Source organism: Rhinolophus hipposideros (assembly GCF_964194185.1).
Source record: "Rhinolophus hipposideros genome assembly, chromosome: 2".
In the NCBI taxonomy this organism is placed as follows: domain Eukaryota; kingdom Metazoa; phylum Chordata; class Mammalia; order Chiroptera; family Rhinolophidae; genus Rhinolophus; species Rhinolophus hipposideros.
The window spans coordinates 48,940,082-48,960,275 of NC_138048.1; the positions used below are offsets into that span (position 1 = coordinate 48,940,082).

Consider the following 20,194-nt stretch of genomic DNA (forward strand, 5'->3'; position numbering starts at 1 on the left):
AAAAAAAAAAAGAGTCTTCCTTTCCTCCCTTTTTATTATTTATTGTTATGAATTCATGAATTTCTCCCTTTTCCCCAGTGATTCATAATTCATTACTATGTAGAAGATTTGATTCTGAGTTTAGTGGATGACTTCAGGAGGTCAGTAACCACCCTGAAATTGTGTACTAAGTTCTTGTTGTTTGACATCTTTCTGGGGAGGGTATCCGTGACTTTTATCAAAATCTCTAGGGTTCTTGATTCAAACAGGATTTAGTTCCACTAGGTTGAAGCTATAAATGTTAAGCTATCTGTAACCCTTACATATTTGTACATTCTTTTATTCACATGCTTTCTACCTACCCTGTGACAAATAACTGAAATGTTAGAACTATAGCATGTGTTCCTCTGTAGGAACTATAGCATGTGTACATTCCATTTTTTTTGTCTACTGTTTCTAAACCACAACTGAAAATATTATATTTTGGTTTCTTTAATTTTTTTTTGCAGTACTATATAATGTTAATATCTTCATTGCCACTCTAGCAGCAGTTTATGGTGTATAGAGCCAGTCATGTGAAGCAACAAATTATCTTGATTTACTTTGAAATTTTAAAACCGATGTTTTTTACACTGTAGTTTTATTAGCTCTCTGGGAGTAAGCTACATGATGTTGTGCACTGAAAGTTACCCAAATGTTCTGGCCTTCTCTTTCCTGGATGAGCTTCAGAAGGAGTTCATTACTACTTATAGCATGATGAGGACAAACACTGCCGTGAGACCATACTGTTTCATTGAATTTGGTAAGGGCCTGATTTATTTTCCTTTTCATTATCCTCTCTCCAGCCAGTCTTAAGCAATTTTTAATCTAATACTGGGGTGGGGTCAGGGGAGGGGGAAAACTCAGAAAATTCTGCTTCCTTGCTTTTGATAGGATAATTTGACAAATGGCCTATAAATTATGGCAACGTCTTCATTTAGGTGGTTTTTAGAAAATACTGTGTTTGAGCTCTGGAGGTGATTGTGATTATTGGCACAAAGAATTAATCCTGAAGGACAGTTTCTCAATGAGAAATTTATAAGCCAGAGATTCAGAATTTTGTGTTTGTGATAGTCTGCGTAATGTAGAGCAGAGGTTGGCAAACATTTGCTGGAAAGGACCATATAGTACATATCTTAGGCTTAAAAGGACCATATGGTCTCTGTCACAACTACTCAGCCCTACCATTATAGCTGGAAAGCAGCCATAACAATATGTAGATGAATGAGTATAGTTATATTTTAATAAAACTTTATTTACAAAAACAGTCAGCAAGCTAGATAGGGCCTGTGGGCATTCCTTGAAGTTTGCTCTAGAAGGAAAAAAAAAAGTTAAACCAAGTTATAAACAGTGAAAATAAAATTGGAAGATTATTTAGGAAATATCTTGGAAGATATTTAGGAAATGTCTTTTATTTATTTAATTAAATTTATTCTTTAAACTATACATTCTAATGGTGTAAGTAATAAATAAGAAAGCAGGTTTTACAAGAACGTGGAATTTATAGTGTATGTTCTTCTGTAATTAAAACTGGTAAATGCTGAGAGACTTAATATTTCATGAGATATGAATCCATATAAACATTAAAATTTTGGTTTAAAGACTAAAGCTGTTATTGTTTTGTAGAAGTAAGTTCAAAGTAACTCCTTGAAGTGGATATAATAGTAGAAATAGTCTCACAGTCATGTAGTGTTAAATCCTTAGTTTATTTACAATAACTAATTTCTAGAAAGTGAAATGACTCCATGACATATTAACCATTAAACACAAATAATATTAGAACACTCCATGACAAATTGAACAGTTTTGGATAACAAATTAAACAGTTTATCTAGAAAATTTACTGTCCATAAACATCACACTCTCAAATTATTTAATTAACAAATGACTGCAAGGAAATTTATTTTTTATTTTACATAGATAACTTCATTCAGAGGACCAAGCAGCGATATAATAATCCCAGGTCTCTTTCAACAAAGATAAATCTGTCTGACATGCAGACGGAAATCAAGCTGAGGCCCCCTTATCAAATTCCCCTGTGTGAACTGGGGCCGGCCAATGGAGTCACATCTGCATTTTCTGTTGGCTATAAAGGTGCTGCTAAGATTTCTTCTGGTGAGTTTTGGATCTCAATTATTTTATTTTAAAAAATCTTTTGTAAGAACTGAGGAACTCTTGAAAAATGAATTGCTTTATTCTAATATTTTAAAGCAAGTACATGAGAGAATTTCGAAGTTCAAAGTATTCCTTTCTCCCAGTGGTTTTATATAGTACTCTATCAGATATGTGACTAATCAGGAAAATTCTTTTAAATAGAAATCTCAGAGGGACTCTTTGCTAGGGATACATTGAAGAAGGTTTCTTTGTAAACATTTGACTAGAAATGAATAGTTTATTTGTAATATATGTTTATAAGCATGTAAAGTGCTTTGTATTACATCAAAATGCTACATTCAAGGCCGCGGGGGGTTTTTGATTGTCACAGAAAATGTGATCATCTCAAACCTCCCCTCCTAAGCAAGGAATACAGTTATGACAAGTTGGAAACCTCTGCTTAATAATGGAAACCTTATTATTTTATAAGGTAGCATATGCCATAGTTGAATTTCTTGTCCAAGAAATTCTTCCTCATATTTGAGCAAAGTTCTATTTCCTATAATGTTTACCTGTTTGTCTAAGTTCTGTGACCTCTACTTCTCTCTCTTCAACTTTACCAGAATAGCACTTCAGAACTTTGAAGTCAGCAACTCTGTGTCTTTTCTATTCCATTAGTATGATCAACTTCATATAAAATGTCCTCAATTCCCTTAGTCTCTTTGTCTATGGCATTTTGAAACACTATCCTAGAAGCTTTGTGTATGTTTTATTTTGTTAACATACTTCAAATGTGACATCCAGGACTGAACAATTCATATTTGGTTTAATAAAAATTATGGGAGAAAAGTGGAAGCAGATTTGACTAAAATAATCCAGCCAGTCAGGAAACAAGTAAATAAGCAAATAACAATAGCAAGCTCTGGGGGAAAGGAGGTGGACCAGTACCCTAAATTGTTACAATATGTTATCTAAAATGTCCAGTTTCCAACAAAAAATTACAGGACATACAGAGGGAGAGGAGAGTATAATACATACACTGGGGCGGGGGAGGGGAAGCAGGCAATAGAACCTGCCTGTGAGAGATGTCAGGTTTAACACAGACATAGACTTCAAAGTAGCCATTATGATTATTTTCAAAGAAAATAAGAGAAACCATGATTAAAGAAGTAAGGAAGGTATGAGAATGAGATGTCATCAAATAGACAATAAAAAACAAATAGTTAGAAATTATAAAGAAAAAGAACCAGACGGAAGTTCTGGGATTGAAAAATGCAACTGAAATGAAAAATTCACTAATGGCTCTCAATAATAGATTTGAACTGGCATAAGAAAGAGTTAGCAAACTTGAAGATATATCAATAGAGGTTGTGCAATCCAAAGAACAGAGAGGAAAAAGAAGAAGAGAACCTTAGAAAAATGGGACACTATTAAGCACACTAATATATGCGTGATGCGAGAACCAGGAGAGCAGAGAGAGAAAGGATTAGAAAAAGTATTTGAGGAAATAATGGCAGAAAAGTTTCCAAATTTACTCAAAAAAATTAATCAACTCATCCAGGAAGCTCATTTAATTCCAAATAGGATACATGCAAGAGACCTACAAATAGATGAATCATACTAAAATGCTGGAAGACAAAGACAAGGAGAAAATCTTGAAAATAGCAAGGAAAAAACAACCTGCCACTTACAAGAGCACCCCAATAAGATTAACAACTAACTGACTTCTCAACAGAAACAATGGAGACCTGAAGGTAGTGGGAGAACATGTTCAGAATGCTTAAAGGGTCAAAAAAAAAACTTGTGAACCAAGAATGCTATATCCAGTAAAGCTATCTTTCAAAAATGAAAGTGGAATAAAGACATTTTCAGGTAAGCAGAAGATGAGAGAATTTGTTGCTGGCAGACTCACCTTACAAGAAATACCAAAGGAAGTTCTTCAGGCTGAAAGCAAGTAACCCAGACACTAATTTGAAGTCACACCAAAAAATAAATAAATAAATAAATAAATAAATAAATAAATAAATAAATAAATAAATAAAAGAGCAATGGTAAGACAGTAAAAGTACATTTTTCTTTTAAAAAGTAATCATATAAAATAATCTATATAATGTATTGTTGGGCTTATAACATATAGACATGAAATATATTTTCTAATAACAGCACAAGGGAGGTGGATCTGAACAAAGCTGCATTAGGCTAAGGGAATGACTCCAGGTAGTAATTTGAATCCACAGGAACAAATAAGAAAGCCAGAAATGATAAGAATATTAACAAAACTAAAAATATAATTGCTCTCTTTTCTTCTCTTGGCTTCTTTAAAAGACAGAAAAGTACGTAAAGTAATAATTATATCACAATGTATTTTGGGTTTGTAACATTTATAAGTGTAAAATGTATAACAACCTTGCTGCAGAAAAGGGAGAAAGGCAATATAGGAGTAATATTTCTGTAACTCACTGAAGTTAGTATAAATCTAAAGTTGTTACTGGTGAGATGTATATGGTGAGTCCTAGAGCAGCCACTAAGCAGGTAACTCAAAAAATAGTAAAAAAATCAGTAAAGAAGTTAAAATACTGGCATATAAAATACTCACTCAATGCAATGATGGTAAAGGAGGAATAGAGCAAAAAGCATGAGACATATAGAAATAAGTAAAATGGTAGATGTAAATTCACTATAACAAGAGTAACATTATATGTGAATATAATATTACACAAAATGCAAATGATGAAACAATCCAATCAAAAGTCAGAAACTGTAAGAGTGAATTAAAAAAAAATTCAAAGATACAATTAGATTGAAAGTAAAAGGAAGAAAAAAGATATATAAGGCAAACAAAAACCACAAGAGAGCTGGAGTGGCTCTTCTGATATCAGACAAAATGGACGTTAAGACAAAAATTGCTAGTAGAGAAAAAGAAGGACATTTTATAATGATCAAAGAGTCCATTAGGTATCACAATTATAAACACAGGCATTTAACAGACCTCAAAATACATGAAGCAAAACCTGCCAAAAATGAAGGGAGAAATAGATAATTAAACAGTAATAGTTGAAGACAAATACCCAACTTTAAATAATGGGTAGAACTAGGCAGAAGATCAGCAAGGAAATAGATTTAAACATCATAAACAAACAAACATCTATAGAACATTCCATCCAACAATATAAAATATGTTCTTCTGAAGTGTACGTGGAACATTTTCCAGGATAGACCTTGTACTAAGCTATAGAAAAAATTCATAAGTTTAACAGTATAGAAATAATACAAAGTAAGTTCTGCAACCCAATGGAATGAAATTAGAAATTAATAACAAAGAAATTTGGTAAACTCACAAATATGTGGAAATTGACTAATACAATCCTAAATAATGAATGGGTTAAAGAAGAAATCCAAAGAGGATTTTACACTTTGAGATGAAGATGAAGACACATGCATCAACTTAATAAGATGCAGCTAAAGCTGTGCTTAGAGAAAAATTTATAGCTATACATACCTATATTAAAAAAAAAATTAAAATGAGTAACTTAACCTTCCACCTGGAAAGCCACTGTCAAAAGAAAAGCAAATTAAACCTAATGCAAGCAGAAGGAAGGAAATAATAAAGATTAGAGCAGAAATAAATGAAAATGAAAGGAAATAGAAAAACATTAGAGAAAAATCAGTGAAGCCAAAAACTAATTCTTTGACTATATAGTTCTGATTTAAGGGTAGATATATAGATCAACAGTATAGAATTGAGAGTATGGGGGGAAAACCTTTACATTATTGTCACTTCATTTTTAGCAAGGATGCCAAGACAGTGGTGAAAGAATCATCTTTCAACAGATAATGCTGATACAAGTGGATATTCATGTATGAAAGAATGAAGTTGGACCCCTACCTCACAAACGAACTAAAAATGAACTGAAAAATGGATCACAGACCTATATTTAACAGCAAAAACTATAGAACTGTTAGAGGAAAACAAAGATGTAAATCTTTAAGACTTTGTTTTAGGCAATGGCTTTTTAGATTTGACATCAAAAGCACAGTGAAAAAATAAAAAATAGATAAGGTGGAATTCATCAAAATAAAAATTTTTTGTTCTTAAAAAGACACTATCAAGAAATTGAAGACAATCCACAGACACAGGAAATATTTGAAAATCATGTATCTTATAAGGCACTTGTATCTAGAACATAAAACAACTCAACAATAAAAGACAATAATCCAATTTCAAAATGGGAAAAGAATTTGTATAGACAAAGAAAATGTGCAGCTGGCTAATTAGCACATGAAAAGATGCTCAACATTATTAGCCATTAGTGAAATGCAAAGCAAAATGATAAGGAGATAACTACTTTACACTCATTAGGATGGCTATAATAAAAACAAACAATAACACGTGTTAGCAAGGATGTGGAAAAATTAGAACCCTCATATGTTGCTGGTGAGGTGGTAAAATACTGCACCTGCTTTGGAAAATAGTTTGGAAGTTCCTCAAAAAGGTAAACATAGAGTTACCATATAGCCTAGCAATTCTACTCCTAGGTGCATACCCCAGCGAATTAGAAATCTATATCTAAACAAAAATGTGTACATGAGTGTTCATAGCAGCTGAAAAGCAGAAGCAACCCAAATGTCTATCAACTGGTGAATGAGTAAACAACATATGATATATCCATACAATAGAATATTCTTAAACAATAAAAAAGGAATGAAATATTGATACATGGTACAACATGTATGAACCTTAAAAACAGTGAGCTATGTGAAAGAAGCCATCTAGAAAAGGCCACATATTTAAAATTTCATTTATACAAAATGTCCAGAATAGGCAAATCCATAGAGACAGAAAATAGATTAGTGGTTGACGAGAGGTGGAGGGGTAGAGGGAACAAGGCAGTGACTACCACTAATGGTTATGAGGTTTCTTTTTGCCGTGATGAAATGTTGTGGAATTAGATAATTATGATGGTTGCACAACTCCAACTCTGAATATACTAAAAACCTCTGAATTATACACTTTAAAAGAGTGAATTTTATTGTAAGCAGATTAATTTTTTAAATTACTAATAAACCAGGGGTTATTACTTTGAAGACTTCCACTTCCAGTAGTGATGGAATAATTAATTCAGACCAGCAGTCCCACTAAATACATGCAGAAATGCTGAATGGAATGTATGTATTCTATAGAATATGCAGGTCTAATATGTGATGTAGAAGTTAATCTAAAGTATAGTCTTCCTAAAGTCTTTGGAGATCCAACAAGAATTACTGGGATACAGAGGAGGATGGAGGCCCAGGGAGATGACCCAATGTTTGGAGCTACTTTTTCCTTTGGGGCTTACACCTATTCGGGAAGGAACAGCTGACAGCTTCTCAAGACTAGGGAGATAGATTAGAGAGCAGGGCCCACCAAGGCGGTGAACCTAATGAGCAGCCCTCCTACCCATCCGAGCTTTGGGTTAGGGCCTTGGACGTCTGTACTCTAGGAATATGGGTAGATAGGAATATGCAGTAGACAAGCTTTGATCAGAACTGCCGCTTAGTTTTGAATCACATTCATCTCTAAAATTGGATTGAGCTGACTGATTCCACTGTGCTGTGCTCCAGAGAGCCTGGCAAAAGCAAACAAATGTCTTTCCTGGAAGAAATGGTCTCATAAACTTCAAATTATGTCTACAAAAAGATTTTTAAAATAAAATGTTTGGCAAACAATCGTAAGTAACCAGGCACCTACAGAGGCTAAACTACACGAACACAAAGCATTAGAAGAATCTCTCTCTCTCTCTCACACAGACACACACATGCTCACACTCACACTCACACTCACTCATTGGAACCATAGAAGCCAGAGGACAACTTAACATAAACCTTCTAAAGGATAAAAGAAAATAATTATAAATGAAGAATTCTGTGCTTGACAAAAATATCCTGAAAGAATGAAGTGACAAGAGTTATTTTCCCTGATCTTAGCAGGGAAAATGTTCAGTCTTTCACACTTAAATATTATGTTAATTTAGGGTTCAGGTAGCTACTTTTTTTTTTCATTTTGAGAAAATACCCTTATATTCCCAGTTTGATGAGCAGTTTTTATCAGGAATGTAAGTTGTTAAATGCTTTGTCTGCATTTATTGAGATTATATGATTTTTCTTTTCAAAGTCTATATGGTGAATTACTTTGATTGCTTTTCAGATATTAAACCAACACTGCATTTCTGTGATAAAACCCACTTGGTCATGATGTATTATTACCTTTTTTGTATATTGTCAGATCCAATTTACTAAAATTTTGTCAAGATAGAAACACAGATACAAAATATCTTCAGGGAGTTGGTTCGTAGCTTTCCTTTTTGTAATGTTTTTAGTTGGTTTTACAATCAGGATAAAGCTGACCTCATAGAATAAATTGAGAGGTGTTACCTCTTCTTCAATTTTGGGAACATGTTTCTACAGAATTTTTATTTTTCTTTAAATGTTTATTTCATTGAAGCCTTTCAAGCCTCTAATTTTCTTTGTGGGAAGGTTTTTAACTACAGATCAATTTATTTGATGGATGTAGCGTTATTCAAGTTATCTGTTTCTTCTCAAATGAGTTTTAGGAGTTTGTTTCTTTTAAGGAATCTGTCCATTTCACCTAAGTTATTGAATTTTTGGCATAAAGTTAATATTCCCTTATCGCTTTAATATCTGTAGAATTGTAGTGATATTACCGTTCTCATTTTTTGTATTGGTAATTTTTGTCTTTTGCATTTTTCTTCTGATCAGTCTTGTTAGAGTTTATCATGTTTATTGATTTTCTTAAAGAACCAGCTTTTCCTTTCAGTGACTTTTTATTGTTTTTATTTTCTATTTCATTGACTTATGTACTGATCTTTATTACTTCCTATCTTCTGCTTACTTAGAGTTTAATTTGCTCTTTTTCTAGGTTCTTATGGTAGATATTAAGATCATTTATTTGAGAACTTCTTTTTACTACATATATCCCTTTAAATACTGCTTTAGCTACATTTCATAAATTTTAATATATTAGTTTTTACTCATTTTGTTCAAAATGCCTTTTAATTTCATTTTTTAATTTCTTTTGTGATCCAAAGGTTATTTAGAAATGTATTATATCGTTTTAAATATTTAGAGATTTTCCAAATAATCTTTCTGTTGTTGATTTCTAATTTAATTCTATAGTGGCCAGGTATCAAATGTATGATTTTAATACTTTTAAATTTATTGATATTTGTTTTATTCTTCCAGAATATGATCTATCTAAGTCATTTTTTGTGTTCATTTGAAAAGAATATGTATTTTGTTGTTGGGTGGAGCATTCTGTTCATGTCATATAGATTGAGTTGGTTAAATATTTAGGATTGGTTCGTTTTCTTGGTGCATGAACTCCTTTGTCACTTTGAAATTGTCTTCTTTATATCTAGTAATATTCCCCGTTGTCTAATTTGCCCATAATTTTTAGTCTAGTATTTCAGGTTGTTAATTTGCTTCAGCCTCTTTTCTGACCGCATTTCCTCCTCATAAACATCCTTTTAAGTCAAACAACAACACTAGCAATGCCCAGTAGCAAAGTGGTTAAGAACATGAATTCTAGAGCCAGGCTACCTGGATTTAAATCCCAGTTCATTCACTTACTTTGGGCAGATTACTTAATCTACCCCAAATCTTACTTTCCTGTCGGAAGAAAAAGAAGGATAATTATAGTGCCTATTGCACTGGGTTCTTGGAAGGCTGAAATGAGATCATGTATGTGAAGCACTTGGTGCCTGGCATATTGAGAACAGCCACTGTTGTAGAAGGAGCAGTAGAGGTGGTGGTGGTAGTAATGGTAGTCACGGCAGCAGCTACCGTGCTATAACAGTAGTAGATGCTGTTAATTTGCTTCTCCCATTTCCATCTTCATGCTCATGCTCTTTTCTCAGCATGGAATGCAGTTCTTCTCATTTGTACCTGTCTACATTTTATCCATCATTATAGCTCTTTCCTCCTTCATTTACCATTCCTGTGTCACCACCTTCCGCCTACTTAGCTTTCCTCTTCAGAATCCCTTAACTCTTTGTAGTTTAGAATACTTATTACTTTCAGATCTGTCTGTCACTTCCCTTTAAAAGACGAGAAGTGCCTTGAGGGCAGATGGTGTAATTCATTTTTTGTATCTTCTAAAGCATAGCATCTTACACAGAATCGTGCCAAAAAGTATTTGCTGAATAAATGTATTATTTCACTGTAACTAACAGCCCTTTTGTTCCAAGGGATTTACTCTTACTTGTTTAGGAACTGTTGTAAACTCTCCATTAATCATTGGTACATTTTGAGAAAAAATTAATTTTGTCATGAAAATGCCACTATTGGGCCTAAGGAGACTAATGAAAGAAAAGGCATTGTAGCAGAAGACAATAATAACAAAAACAAAACAAAAACTGACCAAGTGACATGTTTTGGATTCAGCAAAAAAAAAAAAAATTTTTCTACATGCCTCTCATTTGTTATTGTTCCAAATCCACTCTTTTCCTAATGGTGACTGTCGTAAGTGCCAAACTGAACTGTGAAGTAAACATTTGTGGATAACAATGGATCTAAAATCTGTTTTACTGAAGTAAAGAAGCATATAAAATACATTAAAATGTGATTAAATATCTCATTCGGTTTGCTAAAATGAGAAATTGTCCTTAAAGAGTGTCACCTTCATATTGTATGCAGATGGAGTTTTCCCTAAGTAACCATTCCCACAGGTCCCGAGAAGGGGCTGGGGTGGGAGGGAATCTCCGCTTGAAAATTTCTTTCCCACAACGACTTGGCGCAGCTCCAGCCTGTCCTTCAGCATAATGCATGCCTTGTCCTGGTTAAACGAGGCTTCATTTGCTTTCGTGCCTTTAAAAATATTTCTGGTCATTTTGAAGTAATTCAATTATAAATGCTATACTGTCGTTATAAAGAGCGTGCTCCAAGGCCAAGAGGCAAGTGTTAGAAACTTAATAAATATTTAATTTATATAGACATATTATTTACTTCTTAAATAGATATTGATCAACACATTAAAATGGTAATATTTTCCCATCCAAGAATATACCTTACTTAAATACAGAAAGCTAAGGTTTGTCAGTATAATGCCAAATATTATTTGGGGTTTTTTTGTAAAGTAAACTTGTTTGGTATATTTCAGGAATGTGATTTATAATCTAGTCAGTTGTCAAGTGGTTTTATTCTTGAGACCCATATTAAGGATTTCTTTTTTATTAGAGGGTAGTTGTCCCTTCCTCACTACTGGGGGGGAGGGGTGTGTTGTGGGGAGGGATGGAGGAGGGATGTAACTAATTGGTAGACCAGTTGGATAGATTTTTAAAGTGTGAGATTTTTTTTCTACTGATATAAAATTTGGTATCAGTACTTTATAAAAACACTTAATTTTTTTTTTTTTCGTATCAAAATCTCAAGGAAATTGATTGACAGACCAAGCAGTAAGTAAGCTTGGGCACAGAAAAAAATTAAGAAAATGTTATTCCATATTAGCATTTTCTGCTGAACTTGAGGAATAAGTACTTTTTGTGATATGTGGGTTTGTGTTTTTATGAACTGTTTAGGGAAGCTTTTCTGTTGAAATGGCTGAATATAAGTTGCAAAGATTTAAGACTTTCCTTATATTAATCTTCCACCTCATTAACATCATTGTTAGGGCTTTTACACTTCAGTGATTTAAATGAAATGATCTAAATGTAGTTCTGTTGTCCTCTCTTTCCATCTGTCTTCCTTTTGAGGTCTAGATGATTACGTATTTAGTTTTGTGTTTTCATTTAGATTCTATTTTAATTCTGTTAAGTGCAAGATGATGATGAAGGGAAACTGTTGTATAACTAAATGTCTTATGTTGCTGAAGCCCCTACAGATAAGGAAATGTGTTTGTAAAGATAATCTGGTCACTTCCTCAACTGGTGTTTTATCGTTTGTACCTTCAAGTGGTCTTCAGAGACCAGGAACTTCATAGCTATAAGACTCCATTTTTTTGTGGAGTTGAGATTGGTGATTCTAGTTGACCCTAGAACAACACAGGGGGTAGGGGCACCAAACGCTGCTCAGTCAAAAATCCATGCATAACTTCTGACTCCCTCAAAACTTAACTACTAACAGCCTACTGTTTACTGGAAGCCTTACTGATAACCTTAAACAGGTTAATTAATACATATTTTTAACGTTATATGTATTATAGACTGTATTTTTACAATAAAGTAAGCTAGAGAAAAGAAAATGTTACTGAGAAAAGCATGAGGAAGAGAAAATGCATTTGAAGTACTGTATGTATTTATTGAAAAACATCCTCATGTGAGTGGACCCGCACAGTTCAAGACCATGTTGTCCCGGGGTCAACTGTAGATAATAAGCTTTCATGTGTGTCCTCTGGTATTTATAGCCCTGGAACCCAAGTAAAGGAGAACTTTGCTTAAAGCAAGCTATGTTACCCTTAAAAATATTTTCTAAGCATTTTCAGGAAGAGTAGGAATTATGCGATGAATTTCCAAGCAAAGTCACCTTTGCAAATATTTGCAACTGTTTGCAAATGGTAGACATGTTTAAGCAGTGAGGTTTTTTCCTATATGATTTACTACCAGATGTGAGCACTCCTTAGCAGTACATATCCCAAATGCATGCTATATGTCTTTGTTAAAAATGTAGAAAAAAGAAGTTAGTTTAACTTGAGTTCACCAGAATGAAGCTGTCATGTTGTCAGACATTTTGCATTAAATAAAACAGTTAGTTACTGAGATATATTGGTAGATGATTTTATGAAGATTAATCTATATCTGACCATTTAAATTGAGCAATAAAGTTCATTTTACATAAGTTTAGTTATTGACTTGCAATACTGATGTTACTTTCCTACCGTTTCTTTTATTTTCCAGCTCACCAGCGACTGGAACCAGCAACTCTGTCAGGGATTGTGGCATTAATCCTTAGCGTTTTATGTGGAGCTCTGAATTTAATTCGAGGCTTTCACGCCATAGAAAGTCTCCTGCAGGTACTGTGCTATTTTTGCAATTTCAGGTGACTGTGTCTATTGATTCTGTTTGTTACAGAATTGATTTGAATTGATTTGGATATTAGTACAACTTCAAAATGTATGCTCGGATTCTGTATTTTTTATACCTGCTTTAGTCTCTCCTTTCCCCTTCCTCGAAAAACACTGATTTAAAAAAAAAAAAGTATCCCACCGATTTCTATTTTAGGCTTTGGCTTCTTTGACTCAATTAGCACTATATATTTATTATCTACTCTCCAGGAGGCACTGTTTATGGGTACTCTGGGACACTAAGATACCGTTTCCCCGAAAATAAGACCTAGCCGGACAATCAGCTCTAATGTGTCTTTTGGAGCAAAATTAATATAAGACCCTATATTATATTATATTATATTATATTATATTATATTATATTATATTATATATATTATATTATATTTATATTATATCTCATATATCATAGACCCGGTCTTATAGTATAGTAAAATAAGACCGGGTCTTATATTAATTTTTGCTCCAAAAGACACATTAGAGCTGATGGTCCTGCTAGGTCTTATTTTCGGGGAAACATAGTATGTGTGATATGGGCCCTGAAGTCTCAGAGCCTAGAGTTGAATTAGGGAGGCAGAGATGTCCATGAATAATTGCTTAGTACACAGAGTGCGGAAGAGAAGTGGTCAGTGTGAGTCAGGATAGGAGAAGGAGGCTTTGTGGAGTAACGGTGAGCTGGACTTGGAAGGATCTGGGTAAACAGGAATGGAAGAAAGGAGAGGGCATTCATGGGCAGGTTTTTGTCCCATCTCTGTGTATCCCTATTTAGTTTCCTTTTTGATTGGTGCCTACCTCTGAAACCACTAATTTTTTTGGTAGTGCCAACTATTTTGTTTTCCAATGGCATTTCTTCCAGAGACTGTTGCTATCAAAATATATTAATTTTTTTCTCTTATTTTTGTAAACTTTTTGAAACTTAAAGTTTAGCACATTTCAGTCTATACAGCTTTTCTTTCCCTTGTTTCTGCTCACTTTTTCTGAAGACTTTTGACACTTCCTCATTGTAAATCAGTTCTCTTTTTGGGGTCAGCATGAAACTCATAAAAACCCACTCAACACACCTTATGTTCTCTTTTAAAATTGCTGTTAGTTTGGGGAACACCTAGAGAGTACCATTCTGAGTACCTTCTGAATGTCCTCATGATGTAGGAAACCAATAACTGAGGATATCACAGGTTCCAGGCAACTGAGCTGTCCCTCAAGTAGAGGATTGGCAGAGGCATCTCATGACTTCCCGATTCCTCCTCCGGGGCCCTTTCAAGCACAGGGCTGCAGGCTGTTGTCCCTTGGTGGTCTTGCCCTTGTTCCCTAGCCAGCTCAGCTTTATTCCAGCAGGAATTCAATTTGGAGTCAGGTAATCAACCTGCCAACCTGCCAAAAAGAAACAAAGGCAATTTGGAGACTGCCAACTGAAAAGGCTAATAAATAAGATACTCTTTTTCTTTTTTTCCCGTTTTTTTAAACTTGATATAGTGGAAAGAACAGTAGTATTAGGTTTGTGAAGAGTTGATTTTTGTTAGTGTAAGAAAGAGAGAAGGTTGGCTCAGCTCAGCTACTGATTAACTCTGTGACATTGAATAGCTCACCTTACTTTCTGATCCTCAGTTTCATTGCTCATCAAATGAAGGACAAGGGGTGGATATGATGAGTATTTCTCAAAATATGGGACACATTTACCACTGGTTACACAATAGATGACTTTAGATAGAGGGGTGAAGATTTTTAATTTAAGAAGTATGTATTTAATGTATATTAATATTTTTAGTAAGAGATATAAAACTTTCCTTTTAAAGTAAATTAATTTTAGTAAATAGTCAACTTTATGAAATTTATTACATAAGTAATGGTGTCTTTAGTATTTAGAATTGGCAAAAATTGTGAAAGAGGTACTCTAACGTTAGTTAAAATTTTCTGATTAAAATTTTTTCTGGTTGTTTGAAATTAGCAAATTAATAAGTGAAGGGAGGGAGCAGATCTAGGTGGAGAAAAGCTTTCATGCCACAGAGCCTTACCATCCCTGACTCAGAAGGCAGTGCACAAGCTGGGGAACCTGAAGTTTAGACCACATTGCTTTTAAGTTAAAAATCAGACAATGCTGTCATATATCACCAAACATGTTAAAGGAAATAATTTATTTTAGGCAGTCAGATATCCTATTTCTCCTCTTCCTGTACTGATTCTTTCCTTCTCCCTCTTCTGATTTACAACGTCAAAACTAAGGAAAGTAGTATAAACATCAGCTTTTCAGGTTTTTGAGCTACTACATTTGTCCAGTGCCTGCCTTGATTCCTAAGAGTTTCATGTTCTCCCTCTAATCACTAATGTCTTTGCTTCATCGCAGTTGTTTTTTAGGTTTCAGACAATACAAGGATACCTTGTTTTATTACCATCCACAAATGTTGTGTTTTTTACAAATTGAAAGCAATACCCTCTACCAGCAAAAAGATTACAACTTGTTTTATTGTGATAATTTGTTGTGGTGGTCTGGAACCACATCCACAATATCTTCATGCTCATACTCTGATTGAAGTAATTACTACTTCGTGTAACTGGCTGAAAGCTCTGAGATTTCTCAGACTATTTACATTTGAAAAAGACATTACAGGCCAATATCTCTCATGAACATTGGTGCAAAAATCCCCAACAAAATATTAGCAAATTAAATCCAAAGATATATAAAAAGAATTGCATATTTACAATAAATCGCACTTGGTTGTGGTGTATTAATAAATATGCAAGGCTGGTTCAACATTTGAAAATCAGTTTATGCAATTCATCATACCAACAGGCTAAAGAAGAAAAATCATGATCATATCAGTAGATGCAGAAAAAACATTTGGCAAAATCCAGCACCCATTTCATGAACTCATAGGAAACTAGGAATAAAGGAGAGGAACTTCCTCAACTTCTACAGAAACCGTACAGCGAGCATCATATTTGATGAGAAACTACCATGTTTCCCTGAAAATAAGACCTAGCCGGACAATCAGCTCTAATGTGTCTTTTGGAGCAAAAATCAATATAAGACCGGGTATTATATTATATTATATTATATTATATTATATTATATTATATTATATTATACCATATTGCATTTCATTACATTACATTACATTACATTATATTACATTACATTACATGACCCAGTCTTGTATTATAGTAAAATAAAACCGGGTCTTATATTAATTTCTCTCCAAGATCAGGCAGAAGACGAGGATGTCACCTCTCACCATTCCTATTCAGCATTGTATTGGAAGACCTAGTTAATGCAATAAGACAAGAAAAGAGCAAAAGGTATAGAGATTAGGAAGGAAGAAATGCACCTGTCTTTATTCGCAGATGGTATGATTGTTTATATAAAAAATCCCAAAGAATCAACTTCTGGAACTCATAAGTGATTAGCAAGGTCACAGGATCCAGAGTTAATACGTAAAAGTCAATTGCTTTCTTATGTATCAGCAAAGAACAATTGAAATTTGAAATTAATGTAGCAGTATCATTTATATTGGCACCCCCAAAATTGAGGCACTTAAGAATAAACCTAACAAAATATATACAAGATCTATATCAGGTAAACTATAAAACTCTGATAAAAGAAATCAAAGAAGGTCTAAATAAATGGAGAGATATTCCATGTTCATGGATAGGAAGACTCGACATTGTTAACGTGTTGTTCTTCCCAATTTGATGTGTAGATTCAACACAATCCCAATCAAAATCCCAGCAAGTTATTTTGTGGATATTGACACAGTGATTCTAAAGTGTATATGGAGAGGCAAGAGACCCAAAATAGCTAATGCAATACTGAAGAAAAAGAAAAAGGACCCATTACCCAACTTCAAGACTTTCTGTTAAGCTATAATAAGTAAGACAGTGTAGTATTGGCAAAACAGTAGACAAATAGGTCAGTGGAACAGAGTAGAGAGCCCTCATAAATAGTCAGCTGATCTTTGACAAAAAACAAAAGCAATTCAGTGGAGAAAGGATATTTTTTTCAACAGTGTTGGAACAGCTGGACATCCACATGCAAAAAAATAATCTAGACACTGATCTTATACCTTTAACAAAAAAATTAACTCAAAATGGATCACAGACCTAAATGTAAAACATAAAACTATAAAACTTCTAAAAGATAACAGGAGAACACCAAGGTGATCTTGGGTTTGGTGATGGATTTTTAGATACAGCACCAAAAACATGATCCATGAAAGAACAAAGTGGTAAGTTGGACTTAATTTGAAAACTTCTGCTCTGTGAAGGACGTTAAGAGAATGAAAAGGTAAGCCACAGACTAGGAGAAAACATTTGCAGAACATGTCTGACAAAGGGTTTGTATTCAAAACATACAAAAAACCCTTAGAAACCAAGAAAGCAAACAACCCAATTAATAAATGAGCAAAAGAACTGAACAGACACCTAACCAAAGAAGATATACAGATAGCAAGCATAAGAAAAGATGCTCAATATCGTATGTCATTAAGGAATTGCAATTAAAACAATGAAATATCTCTAAACTTAATCTATTAGAATGGCAAAATCAAAAAAACTGACATTACCGAATACTGATAAGGATATGGAACAGTAGGAACTCTTAATTCATTGCTGGTCGGAATGCATAATGTACAGTCATTTTAAAAGACAGTTTGGTTGTTCCCTCACAAAGCTAAACATGGCTTTAACATACAATCCAGCAACCATGCTCGTAGGTATATTTACCCGAATAGGTAGAAAAACTTACGTCCACACAAAACGTGGCACGTGATTGAATGTTTATCTCACCTTTATTCATAATTTCAAAAAACTGGAAGCAACTAGATGTCCTTCAAAAGGTGACTGGATAAACAAACTGACAGTATAGACAATGGAATACTATTCAGTAATGAAAAGAAATGAGCTATCAAACCACAAAAAGATATGGTTAAACATTAAATTCATACTGCTTAATGAAAGAAGCCAGTCTGAAAAAACTACGTACTATGTGATTCCAACCATATAACGTTCTAGAGTAGGCAAAATTGTAGAGACAGTAAGTAAAACGGTTAGCAGTTGCCAGAGGTTTGGAAGAGAGGAGGAAGGGATAAATTGTTAGTTGGAGCATGGGATTTTTAGGGCAGTGAAACTATTCTGTATGTTACTGTAATGGTAGTTAAGTTGTTATACATTTCTCAAAACCTATAGAATGTACAATACAAAGAGTGAACCCTAACATAAATTATGGGCTTTAGTTAATAATAATGTGTCATTATTAGCTCATCATTTGTAACAAATGTACCATATTAATGCAATATGTTAATGATAGAAGAAACTGAGCTGGGGGGTGGGGAGGGAGAGCCAGTATATGGGCACTCTGTACTACTTAATTTTCTGTAAACCTAAAACTGCTCTAAAGATCAAAGTATTGATTTAAACACACACACGCACGCACGCAGGCACTCACGCTGCTGCTGCTGCCTCCAGCACCCCCACCAGAATGGAGCCCAGGTTCAGGAATCTGATTCATGTTTCAAGGTCACACGTACAATTTTGTGCCCTCTGAGAACAGTATCATTTTGAGAAAGCCAGTGAGAGATAGACAGACCAGGTCCTCTGACCTTGAACCGACCAGTCCCCAATTACTCCCACCAAAGACGGACTGGGAAAAATAACAAAATATTTTAATTGGCATAAAGAAACTCTGGAAAGATAAACTAATAAATGTAGGAACTGGACAGATGGGAAGCAGAGTGGAAATGCGACTCTTCACAGTATATATCTTCGTATATGTTATTTTTATTTTTGAACTATATGAATATATTATATAGTCAGATTTTAAATAAAAATGAATATTTATTAGCACCTGTTATGTAAACAGAAAGAAAGGACGACTTTTGTTAACTTAATAGGTAGATTTTCAAGTAACAAAAATTTTAGGCAGGGTGAATATTTTTGTGAGGGTAACGGGATGCTGAGCACTTTTCCTTGGTTTTTGTGGCTTCTTTCTGACTGTCTTAGAGTCCAGTTTCCCTGGAAGTCTCAAGATTTTTTATTTGCTTTAAACAGTTTCTTAAAATTGTGGTGGTGGGGTGTGAAAGAATCATAGGGTAAATTATGGATAGGGAAAAAGTTAGAGTGGTCATTTTTTATTAGTAGATCATTTATAATTTGGGGACCTTCTGGATGCTTGTGTTTTTGAAGATGTGTTGTTCTGATCATTGGCATGGAATCTTTCTTTTTTATTGTTGTCCAAGACTAAATTGACTCGAACAACGTTTCTTTCTCACTTGATCCAGGAAACTGTAAATTGGTCCATGTGGGATTTTTAACTCTCTGGAAACTAGGGACACTGGTTGTGTTGTTCCCTTAACATTGTTCTTAAATCTTTGTCCTGCCATACCCCACCTGCCGTCTTCCACATACACTCATCAATAGCTGAGGTTCCTAAAACAGTGCTGCTCAGGGAGAAGAACGAGGAAACAACGGAACGCAAGATTGGGGGAAATGTAGTCACAGGTAGTTTGTCGCTATAGGTAGTTTCAAAAGATTTGCTAACGAATTCTTATCCTCTCACCTAAATGAGAATCAGCGCTTTTGGAAATTCACTGGATGAAAAGTAGAGATAACCCACTGCTCCAGTTATTGGGGATTTTTACATCTATAGAGAGGAAAATGTTCTAGTAAGTAACTGGTGCTTGAAATATTTTTCCTTGTCTTATGATGAGACTAATGAGGGAGTATTATGTAGTGGTGGAAGTATCTGCCTCCTAAGGATTCCGTATCCCAGAAGATGGAATGGATAACGGGCAAAGAAAAGGAGAAAATGAAATGTCAGAATGGAGAGGGAATTGTGATAAGCTTAGAGTATTAAGCAGGGTAGGATTAGGGGTGCAAACTAGATCAGTTTTAACAAATACATCCTTTGTAGCTCGAATCAACCTGAAAGAAAAAAACACACAAAATGAGGGACCTGGAGTCTCTCACTTTTAAATTTCTTTCATTAGACTATTTTATCATTGTTCACTACTTATATTGGATAAAAAGGCCTTTTTATTC

The 20,194-nt window shown here is 34.1% G+C and overlaps 1 protein-coding gene across 4 annotated transcripts in view; it reads left to right on the forward strand.

The window, feature by feature from the left end:
• Positions 1-20,194, forward strand: part of SEC22A (SEC22 homolog A, vesicle trafficking protein) — a 57,105-nt gene that overhangs the window by 19,509 nt on the left and 17,402 nt on the right. For 2 of the 4 annotated variants that reach the window (XM_081065085.1, XM_081065086.1), the window contains exons 3-5: positions 618-781; positions 1,939-2,133; positions 12,999-13,114. In XM_081065085.1, coding sequence (XP_080921211.1) covers positions 618-781; positions 1,939-2,133; positions 12,999-13,114 — 475 coding nt within the window. Of the gene's footprint in view, positions 1-617; positions 782-1,938; positions 2,134-12,998; positions 13,120-20,194 lie in introns of all 4 variants that reach the window. The other 2 variants (XM_081065088.1, XM_081065087.1) reach the window with 2 other exon arrangements.